Source organism: Electrophorus electricus, chromosome 22, assembly GCF_041902795.1.
Source record: "Electrophorus electricus isolate QZ-2024a chromosome 22, ASM4190279v1, whole genome shotgun sequence".
NCBI lineage: Eukaryota > Metazoa > Chordata > Actinopteri > Gymnotiformes > Gymnotidae > Electrophorus > Electrophorus electricus.
Window position 1 is genome coordinate 4068662 of NC_137518.1, and position 17152 is coordinate 4085813.

The 17152-nt window shown below is 40.3% G+C and overlaps 2 protein-coding genes across 11 annotated transcripts; both read left to right on the plus strand.

Annotated features, from left to right (window-relative positions):
* The first annotated feature begins 307 nt into the window (after nt 1–307).
* Nucleotides 308–5624, plus strand: asb14a (ankyrin repeat and SOCS box containing 14a). 5 transcript variants are annotated; one of them, XM_081705445.1, is made up of 11 exons: nt 308–443; nt 538–640; nt 790–987; nt 1068–1120; nt 1237–1368; nt 1686–1844; nt 2249–2494; nt 2711–2882; nt 3096–3639; nt 3878–4031; nt 4720–5624. In XM_081705445.1, the coding sequence occupies exons 3-11, from the start codon at nt 863–865 to the stop codon at nt 4896–4898; spliced, it is 1764 nt and encodes a 587-aa protein (XP_081561571.1). In that variant the 5' UTR covers nt 308–443; nt 538–640; nt 790–862; the 3' UTR covers nt 4899–5624. The 5 variants fall into 5 exon arrangements, with proteins under 5 accessions (XP_081561571.1, XP_026857642.2, XP_026857639.2 ...); XM_027001841.3 differs by lacking the exon at nt 538–640; XM_027001838.3 differs by lacking the exon at nt 538–640 and having other exon boundaries at nt 804–987.
* Nucleotides 5625–6361: 737 nt separating this feature from the next.
* On the plus strand, nt 6362–16926 carry appl1 (adaptor protein, phosphotyrosine interaction, PH domain and leucine zipper containing 1). Of its 6 annotated transcripts, none has more exons than XM_027001832.3 (22): nt 6362–6597; nt 7513–7611; nt 7737–7796; nt 7969–8040; nt 8207–8294; nt 8381–8422; nt 9205–9263; nt 9887–10033; nt 10192–10274; nt 10715–10882; nt 11741–11929; nt 12332–12374; nt 12506–12562; nt 12658–12749; nt 12853–13032; nt 13253–13305; nt 13416–13590; nt 13728–13764; nt 13963–14109; nt 14609–14659; nt 14820–14909; nt 15325–16926. In XM_027001832.3, exons 1-22 carry the CDS (start codon nt 6544–6546, stop codon nt 15472–15474), a joined length of 2136 nt encoding a protein of 711 aa, XP_026857633.1. In that variant the 5' UTR covers nt 6362–6543; the 3' UTR covers nt 15475–16926. The 6 variants fall into 6 exon arrangements, with proteins under 6 accessions (XP_026857633.1, XP_026857635.1, XP_026857634.1 ...); XM_027001834.3 differs by having other exon boundaries at nt 6365–6597; nt 10715–10873; XM_027001833.3 differs by having other exon boundaries at nt 6366–6597; nt 13256–13305.
* Nucleotides 16927–17152: the final 226 nt, after the last annotated feature.

The window sequence follows — 17152 nt, forward strand, 5'->3', positions numbered from 1 at the left end:
TTGCATTGAAAGAATGAAAGTTTATGGGACCTATCTCACCTAAGGGACTGGTCAGTTAGACAGAGACCTGAATCCTGAAGGACTGCAATACTCAAGCCAGAGAACGCCATGACCCTAGTATTTAAAATACTAGCTAAAGCAGTTGCCACTTTTTTGTGCATTTTAGCAGAAGAGGATTTGATGTAGCATAACTGTATCCTGCACTTGGCAAGAAGACCTCATTCTGGGGACATGGGGTGAAAAGTGTCACAGGGCCAGGTCCCAGGCCTTGGTCTGTCTCATGATCAGATATTTATAGCAGGGCCACGACATAAATAACCTAGCATGCAGTTCAGGGCTCTCCTGCCTGCAACCTGACATGATATTGCTACAGCTCTTTTGCTAATAGGTAATATAAACATTTGTCATAGGGTATCACTGCTAACGCACATCACAAGTAAGGGGTGAGTAATGCTTACTTTTTCAAATGTTAGCTGCTGAATGGTTTGTGCATTATAGGGTTGTGTTTTGCAGTACTAATGTTTGTTTACATTGTAGAGCTAAGAATGCTGAAGGAGAAGATTTGATTACTGTCTTGTATAAAACTGAAGGAGCTCAGGTTTACCCAAGTTATTGCTGATAAATCAATAAACATTAACATGTAATTAACTTTCCATTTCACACTTATTTTCAGTTATCTCCATGCATATTTTTAAAATAAGTACAGCTCAGAAGGAAGCACATGGGTTAGAGTTCAATAGCATGAATGTCAAATTGTCACATGATTTATCTGTATTACACTGCTGACAGTGACAGTGTTTTAGGGTTAAGACTCTCACTACAGAGGGCTACATAACTACTGGCTGCAATTCAAGACGCCACTATGGATTTTGAGACATCCGGAGGGATTTTTGATGAAGATGTGGCAACTCAGTACATGATAGAACAGAGCATTCTGCCAAGCAATAAGACTGAGTTCAAGGACATATTTTCTGAAGACGGATGCAGGTAGAAAGCGTGACCTTATTAAACATTATGAAAGAACTTTCTAATTGCTTTTGTGGAATTAAAAAAGTGCCTGCCCACAGGATATTACTAACTAGTCCAGAAAGGGACAAAATCTCCAGTGCCATCAAACGAGGTGAGATTCAGAAAGGGCTTTTACAGCAGATGGTTGTATTCTGTAGCTAATCTACTGAGAACGTTGTTATCTACTGTAATCTACTGAATGGTTTTGTGTTGCTGATTGGATGTTAGGTGATGTGGCAGCTTTACGTAAGCTCACGACTCACCAGTATGCTTTCTCAGAGGAGGACAATATGGGCAATATTCCCTTACATGAGGCAGCCAAGCAGAATAACCAGTACATCCTAGAGATCACTTACACAGGTCTGAAGGGACATCAACCATTGTTCTATTGATATCCATTTTCTTCCAGTATGGTTATATCCTGTAGAATGGATACCACCATGAAATGGTGCAAATATTTTCATATTTCAGTTGTTTAAAAACTCACAGGTCTCAGTTGTGAGTGTGCATGCTATGAATACTGGAGTAGGTGTACATGCTGTAATAAATAGTATATACCTTTTCTTTCTGACTTTTGCTCTGTTAGACTAGCATATGTTGATGTTTGGCGTATTGTGTGTTACACTAGCTTATTTTGTCTGTGGATTGGTGTATTGTGTGTGCCTGTTTTATCACAGCATCACCCGCAGATGCTAAGTTGAAAAAAACGCTTCGGGGTAAGACTGCCCTCTTCCTAGCTGTAGAAGAGGGTCTCCTGGATAATGCCTGCTACCTACTGGACAACGGGAGCAGTCCTGATTGCCTGGATGGCGAGGAGGACACACCTCTTTTTGTAGGTCAGAAAAACAAACCAATAGTTATTTTAATGGGATATTTCCTATAAGTTTCATGTTCATATACATAATATGGAGGAGTATGTACAATACACATATATGCAAGAAATGCAGAATATATAGGGCGAAGATGCATATGCTCTGGTTATGTGAGAGCAAGTGCAGTTCCTTTGGACACTGTAGTAGTGTGTAGTGTGTGACAAATGTAGTTAAAACAAGTACATGTGAGGCTGCTAACAAAAAAGGAGTCTATAGACATTTGCTGGCATTAAGCAAAGTTATGGTAACTGGTCTCTATGGGCATTTAATTGCCACAAGCCACCTCTACCAGTCTTCTGGACAAGGCATTCCTTTAAAGATGTCCATGTTCTGAATTCTTTTTCCATAACATCATTACATCCCTACAGCTATAAGAAACAACCACTATGATATGGTGAAGCTCCTCCTCTCCTTCAATGTCAAAGTGAACCAGGAGGGGGCGCACTGCCGAACGGCCCTACACGAAGCTGCTCGCATGGGCCTCACAGACACAGTGAACCTGCTGCTGCAGTCCGGAGCTCAACCCGACCCCAGAAGCAACTACGGCCTCACCCCTCTGGCCCTGGCAGCTCAAGGGGGTCACCTGGAGATAGTACAAGCTCTGCTCCGCAAAGGTCAGACACTGGGCGTGAATGTTAGGCACTACCTAAGATAGTGGGCCGCTGTTTTGTCTGTACGATATCCAAGGAAACTGTGAGCTGTTTTTTTTTTGTTTTGTTTTTTTAAAGAACTTTTTAAAGAGTGCTTTGACATGTAGGGAAGACTGGGGAAGGAAGAATGTAAGAGTTCAGTTTTTGCCTGTAATGTCAGTCTTGATATTTGGCTTGCAGGAGCTAATGTGGAGTCCCAGGCTCAAGACAGTGCCACTATCCTTTTTGAGGCATCTGCATCTGGCAACCCTGATGTCATTTCTCTGCTGCTAGAGTACGGCGCTGATGCAAATATGCCAAAACACACAGGCCACCTGCCTATCCACAGAGTAGCTCACCGCGGACATGAGAAGTAAGCATTTATCACCCCCTGACCACTAATAAAACTTGTGACACGATCTGCTAATGATCATATTCAACCCTTTTGCAAAGGGGATAAAATCTTTATTCTATTACATATTCAACTATGTTAACCACCTCAGAATAAAATTGCAGTAGTTGCATTTGGGTCATGCATTTGGAAGTTCATAAAACAGATGTACATATTTATCTTTCTCTTTGTCAGGGCTCTGGCTCTGTTGATCCCTGTGACCACCCAGGATGCTGTAGATGAGAGCGGCATGAGCCCCTTGCACTCAGCAGCAGCCGGCGGGCACACGCACTGTCTGCGGATGCTGCTCAGGGCCGGCTACGACCCCAACTTCATGCTGGACCCGTGGGTACAGCGTAGCTACGACGACCGTCGCAAGTCCGCCCTCTACTTCGCCGTGTCCAATGATGACGTGCCCTCCAGCAGAGCACTCCTGGAGGCTGGAGCCATGCCCAACCAGGATCCGGTCAAGTGCCTGCAGGTGGCGCTGCGTTTGGGCAACTACGAGCTAATCGACACCCTGCTGAGACATGGCGCTAACGTTAACTACTTCTGCCGCGTGAACACAACGCGCTTCCCCTCGGCACTACAATACGCACTCAAGGATGAGGTGGTGATGAGGATGCTCTTCAACTATGGGTATGATGTGCAGCTCTGCTTCCACTGCCCATATGGAGACAAATCTCATGTGCCTGATGACTACGAGGGGTGGAGCAACACTGTCATCAAGGACACGGCGGTGAGAGAATGCTACTCGTCCACTTTGACTGCAGAAGTACTAGGAATTCGGGATCTAAATTCAAAAACAATGGGTATAAAAGAACCATTCTGTAATTTGGAAAGAGGAATCCATAAACCACCCTATTTAATATACCTCGAATTGTTATTTTATCCTTTAAAAATATTTGATTGTTACTTATTCTTATTATTGTCATCCATGACACTTTCCCACCTTTTCATTCATTCTTACCCTGCAGTTCTGTGAAGTGATAACTGTCAGCTGGTTGAAGCATCTCGCAGGACATGTGGTGCGCGTCATGTTAGACTATGTAGACCATGTCAGGTTTTGTTCAAAGCTGAAGGCAACTCTGATGGAGCAGACACAGTGGACAGAAATCTGCAGGATTCAAGGTGTGTAGTGAAAAGGATGTGCGGTACGACATACATTCAGACTTTGTACCACTTCTTTTTTCAAACTTGTAAACACATATTACTGAGGTATTTTTGTATCACTGCAGGTAATGAGTGAACACTTATCAGAAACTAAGTAGACATATGGTATCTTTCAACATGACAACCAAAGTCTCACTGCCAGCAAAGTACGCCAGCATGTTACTAACAGTTAAAGACACAGAAAGAGTTAGTCAAAAACATATCTATATACTGTCACCAACAAAGTACAAAAACTGTTTGATACATTATTAAGAACATTTATATATAATTAAGAAGTGAGAACACACTCATTAGCATAGCAACAGGAAAACAATTCATTGGAGAAAATAGCGGATGACCAAAGAATACTTTTAATCATGAAAATAGCATTAAAAAGAGACAGCTGTTGAGGACGTGGGCAGCTGTTGAGGACGTGTTTGTGCTGAATTTTCACTGCAAGATCACAAGCTATTAGTGAGGTGGCAAAACAAAACTCAAACAAAGTACAATTTTAATTAAGATTAATTACAAAGTAAAATTTTTATTAAGATTATATTCATTAGTCCAGTTACTTGCTGTTTCGTGAAATTGAGAGAGACAACAAAAATTGTCACTGTGCAATTACTATATCTTATATCTTATACTTACTATATCATGAATCCTTCAGAGAATGTCCGTTGCTTGCAACACCTGTGCCGGCTGAAGATCAGGAGATGCATGGGGCGACTGCGACTCAGAGCTCCAGTCTTCATGAGCTTCCTGTCTCTGCCACACCGCCTCAAGGAATTTATCTTATACAGAGAGTATGACCTTTACAGACAGAAGTGCCAAGGTCAGTCCAAGTGATGTGGGGACAATCACACATGCGGTTAAGAGTATCGGAGTGCAAAGAGGCTTCTTCATGGAACTGTCCTCTATTGTAACAAATAACTGAGTAAATGGTCTCGTTGACTGATTCATTATGTTTTTGGAAAATGCATTTACAAAGTGTCATTTTTAAATGAATTGATGTTCAAACAAAAGTTGTGTTGAAAATACTTAGGGCGTGCAATGTGATATGAGTTTTGTTTACTTGAGCATTTAAGATATTTTTAGCTATTTACTTTATGTAAAGCTTAGATTTTGATGAGGAAATGTCATACATTGGTTACTGAACTAATGAGACACACCTGTGTATACCAGCACAATAGTCTATACCCACAACTATGTCAATGTCAACCTCATGCCAGGGCAGGATGAAGAATTATGCAAGCCAACAGAAAGGCTATCGATAATTGTAAACTGTTAATTGTAAAATGCACCTATGTGATTGCTTGACCTCATAAAGTGGTGAATGAGTGCAGGAACAAGGGAAGTATTTCTAAATAAAGTGCATGTTGCATGTAATAAGCATTCTTTTAGCAATGGAAAAACCTCAAAAATTTCAGTTGATATAATATCAATACTATTTTTCCAAAAGAGATGCAATTTATTGAGTTTGTCTATTTCATATGAGCAAAATTACATTTTCTGCTTTGCACATTTCAGTTAAATGTAGTCTAAACAATGTAAATAGTAAAAAAATTTTTTTTTCAAATTTGTACACTTTTATCATAATTCCGAGCCCTAATAGCTAACTGTAAACATTAATCATATATATTAGTATTTGAACATTAGATTTATACATTTGTTCACTTACATGACACGGATCTATAGTCAACGTATGATTTGCCTTATGGTGGTCACTGACCGCCAGTCTTCAAGCTAAAAATGGAATACCGAATATTTCATTTGTAGATTCAACTGTAGACAATCAAATTCGTGGGTTTCTCTTTTCTTTACTTCAGTATAAATATTGTTTGAAGTTCGGCAGCTGCCATGGTGTCTGTGTGCAGTTTTACGTTTGCTAGAAGCAGATTTGAACATTTGTTCATATACTTCAACTGAACTGCTGGCAGGAAGCGGAGAGCAAAAGCTTGCTTTAAAAAACAGAATATCGGATGACATTTGCGCATGTTGAAATTCATGTCTTGATCAAGACTTTTTCATCGTGATATGCGTTTCCGATTTACTGATTAGACTACTTAGTAAATTGTATTTGTTGGGTTACCATAAGTCTAAGGTTAATCATTCATCATAGACGTCATATAAATCCGAAAAACGTCAAGCTCACCTCGACTAATTTATCTCAAAGTACATCGGCCATTCTGATATATGTTTATGAAACAGCGAATCTTAACAAAAATAGTCTTTATCAAAGCATTTTCGTTTAGCAAAATAGTTTTTTGTATAATGTATAAGCTACAAAAATAATAATTCGTCATCATAACACAAACTCTCCGCCAATCCGGGGAAAATGAGAATACGGCATGTCCGCATTTGTGGGAGGATTCTGATGAGGTGTAGATTTGTCTTGAATAAATCAACCAAGGAGAGATTTTTCAGAAACGCTATCGGTGGTTTGGTTTTTAGATCAACAGCAACTCAGACCTGTTAGGTTCACGCTGCAGTCATGCCTGGAATTGACAAACTGCCGATAGAAGAGGCATTGGAGGACAGCCCTCAGGTAAACACACCAAAATCTGGGCTAGCTTCATAGCTACGTGGCTAGCAGGGTAACTAGCCAGCAAAGCAGCAGCCTTATGCTAACTGTCTTTGTGAACCATAAATACAAAATAAAAATCGTTGATAACGTTTTCACAATTTCAAAATGTTGATTTTGTAGATTAGCTGCACCGTGGGTCAGGCAAGACTATTAAAATGTAGAGGAACGTGACGCTATTATTAAGATGGCTAACGCCTGCGTTAGCTATTTAGCTATCTGTGGGGAAATGATTGATGCTGACGCCAACGATTACTGGCCCTCAATGTTTACAAGCGAAGAATAACGCGTTCAGTTCGTCCCATAGCTAAGATATTTCTAGGATATCTCTACCTAACTGTGTAGGTAACTAGCTAGCTAGCTAGCCTGGAGAGCCACAGATTTAAAAAAAACCCGACGATCGACAGGTTAGCGTTACGGTACTTTGAGTTTCGAAGTTCCTTTGCAGTGCCGTATACCTCCGACCACCTAAGTTAATTTACATTAAATGATTTTTTTGAAGTATTTGTAGACCTTGTAGGGCATATCTAATTAATAAGCACCGTTTACCAAGAAAAGGGTGTAGAAGTTTATGGTCCGGAATCTATTCCCGTAGAACATTTGCTAACGCTAGCTACAATTTTAAAATGACTCCTAAAGGGCCACACGTTTTCTGAGGCGTTTTCTTTTGGCAAAACTTTGTCAGCTAGGTTAGCTAGCTAATTTTAGTGTTTGACAAAATAGTAATATTTTAAGATGAGGCACAAAACTGGCTTCTCTTCTCTCTAGGATTACGGTGACCAGTAGTTTGGTGTTATCCATTGTACATTCTGATCAAGTAAATTGGCCATCTTCTGCTTTCTCACATAAATCCACACACTCTTACTGTTCTCTTTCTAGACACGCTCCCTGCTTGGTGTGTTTGAGGAGGACACAGCTGCAATATCCAGCTACTACCATCAGCTCTTCCAGGCTATGCAAAGAATATATGATGCGCAGGTAAGGTAGCACTTGTAAGGCGTTTCCTTTTTTTCACCTCATTCAGTAATACTCTAAAGAGGGTTTTAAGTGTCTCATCTTCCATGTCTCCTGGAACTTTAAACTACAGCTTATATGGTTTACAGAATGAACTTAGTGCTGCCACGCATCTAACATCCAAGTTATTGAAGGAATATGAAAAGCAGGTAACCTCTCTTTTAACATCCAAGTGTCCTTGTTGCCTTTCAATAGGCCTTTCTGTGCAAAGTGATTTCGCACTTGTAGAAGTACTTTTACTGTTGCAGAAGTACCTTGAGTGCATGCTGGCAGTAATCCCATGAGCCTTAAAGCTTAACACTGCCCTGCTCTCTGTTGTAGCGTTTCCCTCTTGGTGGTGATGATGAGGTCATGAGCTCAACTTTACAGCAGTTTGCCAAAGTCATCGACGAGGTGCGAGAAATGTGCTGAGTCCACACCAACTGTGTTTTTATATTTTGACCTTTTTCTGGCTAGTTTATAATCTTTCCTAACCTTTCTTTTAACCTTCTTATTATCTCTCTCTCTCTCTCTCTCTCTCTCTCTCTGTGTTTATTTATTTAAAATTTTTTTTTGGCAGCTCAGCTCCTGCCATGCAGTTCTGTCCACTCAGCTAGCAGATGCCATGATGTTTCCCATCACTCAGTTCAAAGAAAAGGACTTGAAAGGTAAAGGAACTATACGTTAGGGCCGTGTGTGTCACATCAATGTGCTTATTATGGAGATATGCACATTCTGCATCTCTTTCCTACAGAAATCCTCACCCTAAAGGAGGTATTCCAGATATCCAGTGATGGTGAGAATCAGCTTTCTACAAAAATGAGGAACTTTCACCTTATGCTTTTTGTGAGCTTACTGGTGCGTTGGCTCTCCAAAATACAAAATTCAGATACATAGAAAGCATGGATGCCTACATGCAACAAGGAAATGTGTGAAGTTATTGCTGGTTCTTTTATTTACTGTAAGGAGGACATATTTTGGGTCATGCTATCCTCAGTGCTATTCAACATTGGTGCATATGGATGTTGCTTTAAGTACTTAACATCGCATGACTCTCAGATGATCAAAAGTAACACAGCTATAGACCCAGGTTATGAGTTCAATACAAAATTAAAGTCTGTAGGCATATATACATTTCCACATTCTCAAGCAAAATGCTTAAAAAACCATGAAACTAATTCCTATTTATTTAATGGAAAAAACGATGTAATGTTCAACTCATCATTCTTCCCTGCTAGAAACATGGTATCTAAATTATGAATCCAAAAAGCCTTTTTTTTTTTTTTTTTTTTTTTTTTTTTTTTTTAATGAATCCAAAAATGTTGTTGATGTCCCCATTTCTTCTTTCAAGTGTGACTAGGGTTAGGGTTACATTTAAGGCATTGAACATTGTGATTTATATATAAAACCACTGGCAAATAAAGATTCTTTCTCCTGATGCACCTAAGCCTAGTTTTTAGAGGTTAGCTTTGTTTCATGCATCATATAGCAATAGATCGGGGGAAGGGGGGGGATTTTAGGTTTTTCTCTGAGTGAAATGTTTGGTAAAATTTAGTTTTTTCTTTTAATTTTTATTAGATCATGACGTGGCTGTCAACAGATATAGTCGATTATCTAAGAAAAAAGAAAATGAGAAGGTAAGTTCCTGCAAAAATTAATTGAAATGGCACAGGTTGAGTTTTATCTCACAAACATTTGCACACATGCTTATCAAATCCTGTCTTATCCTCTCACCCATTCTGTTGGGCCTTATTAAAGCAGTGTCCTATTGTGCTCGATCATACACCACACTGTCTCTATTTAATCAAACCCATACTGAGGCCTGGCTTGGCACCTGCTAGAGGTGCATATGTTACACACATTTGGCTGGCTTAAGTTGTATCTTTTTGTGTGGAACAGGAATTTATTCTGGATCTTGTTTTGGAAGCAAAAGTGAGGTTAATATTTAACACATACAGGAAGTGCTGAGCTGGTTAATATACCTGTAGGATTATATAAATTATTGCTGAGGTGCAGGCATTGAAACAATTGCAGGACTGTGTTTGAGAATTTTCTGTTTACTTTGACGTTGATTTGATGACGAATGTACATGACTCTGGGTGGCTTGAGATAAGGCTGTTTTTCATCATTAGCTTTTGCTTAGCCAATATCATAATAATGGCATTATAATTACAATAATTATGATGATATTCACCACAGTAATATTCATCAAATTACATTACCTAATTATAGAACACAGAAATTCTTGCCTCCACAACAGGTAAAGGGTGAGGTCATGGAGGACGTATATACCTCCAGGAAAAAGCAGCACCAGACTGTGATGCACTATTTCCTGGCTCTTAATACTCTACAGTACAAGAAGAAGATTGCCCTGCTGGAGCCGCTGCTGGGTTATATGCAAGCACAGGTGTGGCTCCTCAGATGAAATGATTACATGGAGTTGTTCTTTACACAATTTGTGTTTTAGCTCTGCTAGGTCTTGGAGACATTGGGGAAGAGGCAGTGCCAAGCCTTAACCACAGTTCTGTTTGGATGTGCTCCATGTTTTTCTGTACCTTTTATCAGATAAGTTTCTTCAAGCTTGGATCAGAGAACCTGACACAGCAATGGGAAGACTTTCTTACAAACATTGGGACCAGTGTACAAAAGTAGGTTGTATATGCATTTATTGCAATAATAATACATTATTATTATTATTATTTATTTATTTATTTTTAAAATCTCAATTGTAAATTAGTTGCAATTGCCCTGTCACTTTGGAATAGTTAGTTTTTCTTTGTTAGTTTATTTTTTTCACTTGTGCTACTGGGTTGTATTTAGCTGCACCTTGAAGTATTGAAAGACACACAGTTAATTTGTGTAGAGTGATCCAAATGAGTGGTCATAATGTTGACTTTAACTCTGGATTATAATATTTGATTAGGGTTAAAGAATGTACCTGTACTTCACCTTGACAGTGGTGATAAGAAGGTCTAGTCTGTGTGCATTTAAGCACTTGTGCCATTATATGCTTTTATGCAAATAGCTCACTGTGTGGGTTTGAGTAGTGTGACTTGTAATCAACAGTTCCACCTATGTGTGTTTGCAGTGTCCGCAGGGAGATGGACAGTGAGGTGGATGCAATGCAGCAGACCATCCAAGATCTAGAGCAGGCCAGCGACATGCTGTACATGCCGGACCCTGATCCCAGCAAAATCCCCATCAATCGCAACCTGACCCGCAAGGCCGGCTACCTCAACATGCGCAAGTATGGGCGGTGAGAATGCAGAGCAATGTAGCATACTTCCATATCACATTTATTCCTCATCAAGTGAAAGCTTGATGTACATCTACACACATAAGACATAATCTTAATCTGGGAGGGTACGTTAATAGATGAACATTCTGTGGTCGTTCATCTTTTGGCAATTGCAGAGGGCAGCAACCACACTGGGCTTCAGACCTTTTGAAACGTGATCTGACCACCAGCCCAAGGACCCAGTTCGGGCGTGGGAGCTAAAAGACATATTTTTCCCTTCTGAACGATGGTCTAAGTTTCACTGTTCTCTCTTTCAGGGCTGACTGTCTTAGTCATATTGTCCTCTCCCTCAAGGCGTGCTCCTACACACATCACACATTTCATGTATCTCCCCAGCATGCACCAGGGTCACACTCATACCCTTCTCCCATACTTGGGGTTTCACATAATCCCCTCACAGTAGGGCAGGGGGTTTCTTTAACCATAGGCATGCTCCCAATGGTCTCACAATAACATCCCACTTCTGACACCATTTGTAGTGAAGGCAGAGGGCAGTGACTGTGCCTTGCTTTGAACCCGGGTCGCCCAGCTGTGCTCTGACCAGGTGTGACAGTCTCCGTCGCAGGAGTATGTAGTTTAAGATTAGAATCCTACGATTCTAAGCCTGCAAGGAGAACGCCACCCCAGCCAGAACGGCAGAAGAAATATCTGTGCATCAGAAGAAAACATTACATTCTGTATTGTCAGATTTCGTTGTACACTTAATGGCCTTTTCGTTGTACAGTTGTGCAGTTGACGTTGTACGGTTAATAAACACCAAAAAATTATCCCACTTGTAAGAAATTCCAACAGAATAACATCACACTTTACATCTAGTAAAACAGGGCTGGTGTCATCCACCTGGGATCGGCAGTATTTCTTCACCCAAGGCGGGAACCTTATGAGCCAAGCACGAGGAGACGTAGCTGGGGGTCTGGTCATGGACATTGACAACTGCTCTGTAATGGCAGTGGACTGTGAGGATCGGCGCTTTTGCTTCCAAATTTCATCATTTGATGGCAAGAAGTACGTTTGTCAATCCTGTTTGTTAATGGGGCACACGTCAGAAATTTCCTTCGACCAGTGTTTTTTCTCCATAAACAGCTATTGAGAGCTCTGGCTTCATTCAGTACTGCTAGCACCATTTGAGGCTTGTTTGTGTAAATCTCCAGTAAGAATATTGCATAAGAGCATTCATTAAAATCTTTGTGCTCTGGGGAATTATGCAAATAGACTCTAGTCCTATTGTCCTTTAGTCTGAAATGTCCCTGAAGGTTATTTATTAACGATGGTTTTGTTCAAAAGCTGGATAAAACAATCCATGCGTCCTCTCCGAGAGCTGAACAGTGACTCATTTCTTTTTTGCTTACTGTGACAAAAGCCCTGTTCAGTGCTTGAGCAGAGCTGTGATCTTTCTCTTCACTGCAGGGTTGCCATTTTGCAAGCAGATAGCAGAAAGGATTGTGAAGAGGTAATGAAACTACAGGGGTTTTTTGGCAATATTTATTAAAATACTATAAAAGTGTATTACAGTAAAAATGTTAATTCCTGAAACATGATTGCGAAAAATAACTGCAGAAATGTCTTCTCATGTTCTTTCAGTGGATTGCAACAATAAATAACATCTCCAAAAGGATATATCTTAGTGACAACCCTGAGGTATTTATGCGGCTGTTAACTCTCATATACATGGTGCTGATTTCCAGTATTGCTAAATCGTTGCGTCACTGAAAAGGTTCCCTCCTTGTTGATAGGAAACAGCCGCCAGAGCGAACCAGTCTGCGCTGGAAGCTGTGACACCTTCCCCTTCATTTCAACAGAGGCACGAGAGCTTTCGACCCAGCACGTCAGTATCTGCTCAACACTCACGTGGCCCCCCTTCTCACTTATTCCAGACTGATTTGTTTCTCCATTAGCCAGTAGCAGTGATCTCATGCCCATGGTTGCAGGCAAGGCCGACCCAGAGCAGCACGGACAAGCAGCCAGGGATCCGTAGGCTCTGACTCACCCGCTCTATCCTCCCTGTCTCTGGACTCCCTCGTGGCCCCAGACACACCCATCCAGTTCGACATCATCTCGCCTGTCTGTGAGGAGCACGCCACCCCGGCCAAGAATGCCAGCCAGGGCAGGTCAGCAGTTTTAAGCCTGTGTTGTTCTTCGGGAGGCCTAGGAAAGTCTAAATTGGCAAGTCACATAGACTTTTAAGTGTTTCTATTTCAGCATCTGGTCACACAAATCAGGCCTTTCACTTTAGCTTTTTACTTAGTTTATCATTTGCCCCACAAAGTGCTCATTTAGTACTTATACTCTTGGAAATAATGGCAGTGTTTTTTGCCCCTTTGTTGAAAGAAGGACCAACCCATTTGGGGAGTCTGGAGAGCCGCAGTCCGGAGACAGTGAAGGTACATGCTGTAAAAGGAGCCTCTAATTCATAGAAACAGCAGTCTGTTGTTCCCTGGTTATCATGAGCCAGAGCAGAGGAAGAGTAATGGGCCACTGGCTGTGTCTGCAGACTCTATCTTGCACCAGCTCTTTATCGTACGTTTCCTGGGCTCCATGGAGGTGAAGGCCACGGAAAGCACAGATGTTATCTACGAAACCATGAGGCAGATCCTGGCAGCCCGAGCCATCCACAATATCTTCAGAATGACCGAATCTCACCTGCTTGTCACCTGTGAATGCCTGAAGTGAGACACAGCCCTCAAACTCACTCAGATCAAAATTTGGTTGCTGTTACTGTTACCCATTGCACAGTAGGAATGCCAAAGAGCGCAGCCTTGCGTTATAGCCCTTCCTTACCGGACTGTCTCCATGGTTTTTCCAGGCTCATTGACCCTCAAACACAAGTCACAAGATTAAGGGTAAGTCTGATTTATAACTAATACAGCATAGTTGATCCCTGGGACCATATATACAGCACTGAGCACTTTGTTCATCTAGTTATAGTTGCATGCAAAAATATTTATCCTAGATGAGCGGTGTTATTAACTTCATTTGAACTTGAGGTGGAACAGTTGTCCACAGTTTGAACACTCATTGTTCCTGTCCCTTCGCCACAGTTCCCCCTTTCCGGCGTGGTGCTGTGCGCCTCCCACCAGGAGAACAAACGCCTGTTTGGCTTCGTCTTGCAGACGGTCGGGGGGCGGGTGGACGGCCGGCCGGTCGCTACCTGCTACATCTTCGAGTCCAATAATGACGGCGAGAAGGTACAGTTAAAACGGTATTCTCTGAGGTGCCTGGGAAGCACACACTTCAGAGGTCATATGACTGTGTGTAAAAGGGGATAGATTGGACGGGAGTTCAGTCCATCTCCGGGTGACCTATTACATATAGGAAGTTTTAAGTTCTTATCAAGACAGTCATGGATATTTCTTGGCTTAATATTGCATTTTTTTGACTATCAGGTTATGATTTGTATTTGTTCATTTTTGGTCTGATTTTTTTTTTTTCCCCTCTCCCTTTCAAGGTCATCATGTTTTATTGAAGTTCACATTTTTGTTATTGATGTCAAAATCTTTCTTAAGTTCTGTGTACATTTTCAATATAATGTAAATGTCAAAAAAGCCCAAAAAGCATTACTGTAAATGCATCAAGTGCTGTGAAGGTATGCATGATCAGAGATGTACTTTAATTGCATTTGTTATAACATAGGCCTGTTGTCAGCTGTTTGCCTAATTCTCCACTTCCCTGTTAACTGTCTGTCAGATCTGTGATAGTGTGGGACTGGCTAAACAGATCGCTCTCCACTCAGAAATGGTAAGAGTTTGCTAAGGTTGGACACAGCGAAATCGCTCTTAATGTTGTTTATGTAAAGTGAACCCTGATCTAAATGAGGCTTAAATACAGCTTGTATTATGCGATTGCAAGTCTTGATTGTGCACTGTGGCTGTTACCAATGTCCTGTGTTTTCTGGCAGGATCGCAAAGCCACACAGAAACAGAGGGAGCTGGACAAGGCCAAAGAGAAACAGCAAGAGGAGCTGACCAAGCAGAAACAGATTGAAAAGGTATGGTAGGAAAACATCACATTATGTAATGTCGCATTCAAATGCATATTACATTTTCACCTGTTTAACCAAACAGACTTTTCATAGCCAGGTAGCAGCCAAAAGTCCAAAGCATATATTGCATCATTTTTAAAGAAGTTCTTCCCAGCTCAGTACTCCCTTTTCTACACCAACATCCTAAAACACCTTAACTAGCAAACAAGAACACTGAATCCCCGGGCAGATGTGGTAGTGCTGGGGATGGAGCTAAAATATGAACTGCCTAGAGAGCCCAAAGAACTGGGTCGGGGGACACTGACACTACTTTGATCTATTATTCTAAGTATTAATACTGCTATTATCCATACTGCTCAGTTATTCTTAATGATCTATCACCACATTATTATAGAATTAAAAAGTTGTTATCTTAACTTAGGACCTGGAGGAGCAGAGTCGCCTGATAGCTGCTTCTAGTCGGCCAAACCCACCAGCTGCTGATGGACAGTTTCTAGTCCTTAGCAACAGCCAATCAGAGGACAATGATGCTGGGGAGGAGAGTCGGAAAAAGGAAGAATCGGAGGCTTGACACTAAAAAGCAGGAAAAAAAAAAGCCAAAAAAAAGTTTTATGAACCTGAGTTCATACTTTTTCCCAAAACGTAGTCTTAATGACATTTCCTTCAACGCTAAAGGAAATTATATTAGCAAGGTGATTGCAAAATATTATAGATGACACATAAGAAGTACAAGAGGATTCATGATCATTTTCTGCGTTGGAGAATTGAGAGTATCTCCTGGGAGTTTGGTTTATTTGTATGAATATTGTATTTTATATTGGTCTGTTATCTGAAACATGATTTTAGAGGAGTTTTTTCCCAGATATGTGTGATGATTGATATTCTACAATGGCATACAAAAAATGGAGATGTATGGTTGAAATTAATGGGGGGTTTTTGGTAGGAAATCGCACGTGTGAATAACAAACATTTATTAGGGACTCTTATTAATATTGTATATTGTACATTTGCCATCATGCGCTAACAAACCTGCATGTGCTTTGTCATAGCACTCATATCATAAAAGCTGTCTGTTGGGTTTGATTTTAACTTGATTGCACCTAGGGTGTGTTACACTGTATTTGCAATCATGCTATTATGGTGCTTTGACTCATCACCAAGTCCAGTTACATTTTCTGATTACTAACAGTCATCCACCCAGAAGGATTCTGTCAACATGGACTTGAACTGTTGATGTGGTCACTCATCTATGGCAGTGGTTTCTCACTTTGTCTTTGAAGAAAAATTAACATGACATGAACCAGAATTGGCTATACATAGCAATAACATTTTTAATTGAATTTGCACTACATCAAGATTTCGCCATGTACTTTGTCTTTGGAAATATGAACATAAGGCACATTCAGAGTTGTCTTATTTTTGGGAGTGGGATGGTGGTTTGTATGACCAACCTCCTTAACCAATTAACAGCACCCTTTGTAATGAATATACTGCAATCATGCCAAGGTTATTATTGGACTCACCGCCAGTGTTAAATTACAAGCAGTCTGTGAATCTTTACTTTTTGTTGTGTATATTAATAATTAATGTTGATCTTCAGTGAAAGCGTCTGTTCTGTGTAACGGTGTTTCTTTAAAAATTTCACTATATAGACGCCTAGAGCACACTTGAGATGTGTACGATATGCCCATCTAAATTGACTCTTAATGCTTTTTGGCTTATAAAAAAAATGTTAGTCTCTATAATTAATCATGTCTAACAATTTTGGTTATTTTTATGGTTAATGATTTAGAATTGTTTTTTCCCTTTTAAATGCGATTGGCTTGTACATAAATAACATTTGTCAAATATATTTCGGATGGATACCGATTTGAAGTGTCCCACATTCTTGTCCAAAACTAAAAGGAAAACATGACCATAAAACCTTAAGAATTTTACCAGAGTCCATTTCTGGTAGAGTTGGTAGGGCCTTTCTTGTTAGGTCATTTGGCCACTTTGCATTAATAAAATTAATTTCCAATGATCAGTGACCGTGAGCAGTCATCTTTCATTTTATTTACGAAGTAAAAATCAAGAGGTTTTCAAGTCATTAGTATAGTTTAAATTAATTAACGTTTACCTTACATTTATTTAATGATGGCCCATACTTGGTACCTTTGCCCAGTTTTGTGTTTTTATTCTGTATTTATTTTTTAATGGATTTATATTTGTATTTTGTATATAATCGTTTTTTTCTGTTTTCATCTAAA

Bases quoted from the DNA above. Each gene is read 5' to 3' on its own strand.
- appl1 (XM_027001832.3), top strand. From the start codon at position 6,544: ATGCCTGGAATTGACAAACTGCCGATAGAAGAGGCATTGGAGGACAGC. The intron at 6,598-7,512 runs GTAAACACACCA...TTCTCTTTCTAG, and splicing joins CATTGGAGGACAGCCCTCAG to ACACGCTCCCTGCTTGGTGT. The intron at 8,295-8,380 runs GTAAAGGAACTA...TCTTTCCTACAG, and splicing joins CAAAGAAAAGGACTTGAAAG to AAATCCTCACCCTAAAGGAG.
- asb14a (XM_081705445.1), top strand. From the start codon at position 863: ATGGATTTTGAGACATCCGGAGGGATTTTTGATGAAGATGTGGCAACT. The intron at 1,121-1,236 runs GTGAGATTCAGA...ATTGGATGTTAG, and splicing joins CTCCAGTGCCATCAAACGAG to GTGATGTGGCAGCTTTACGT. The intron at 4,032-4,719 runs GTGTGTAGTGAA...TGAATCCTTCAG, and splicing joins AGAAATCTGCAGGATTCAAG to AGAATGTCCGTTGCTTGCAA.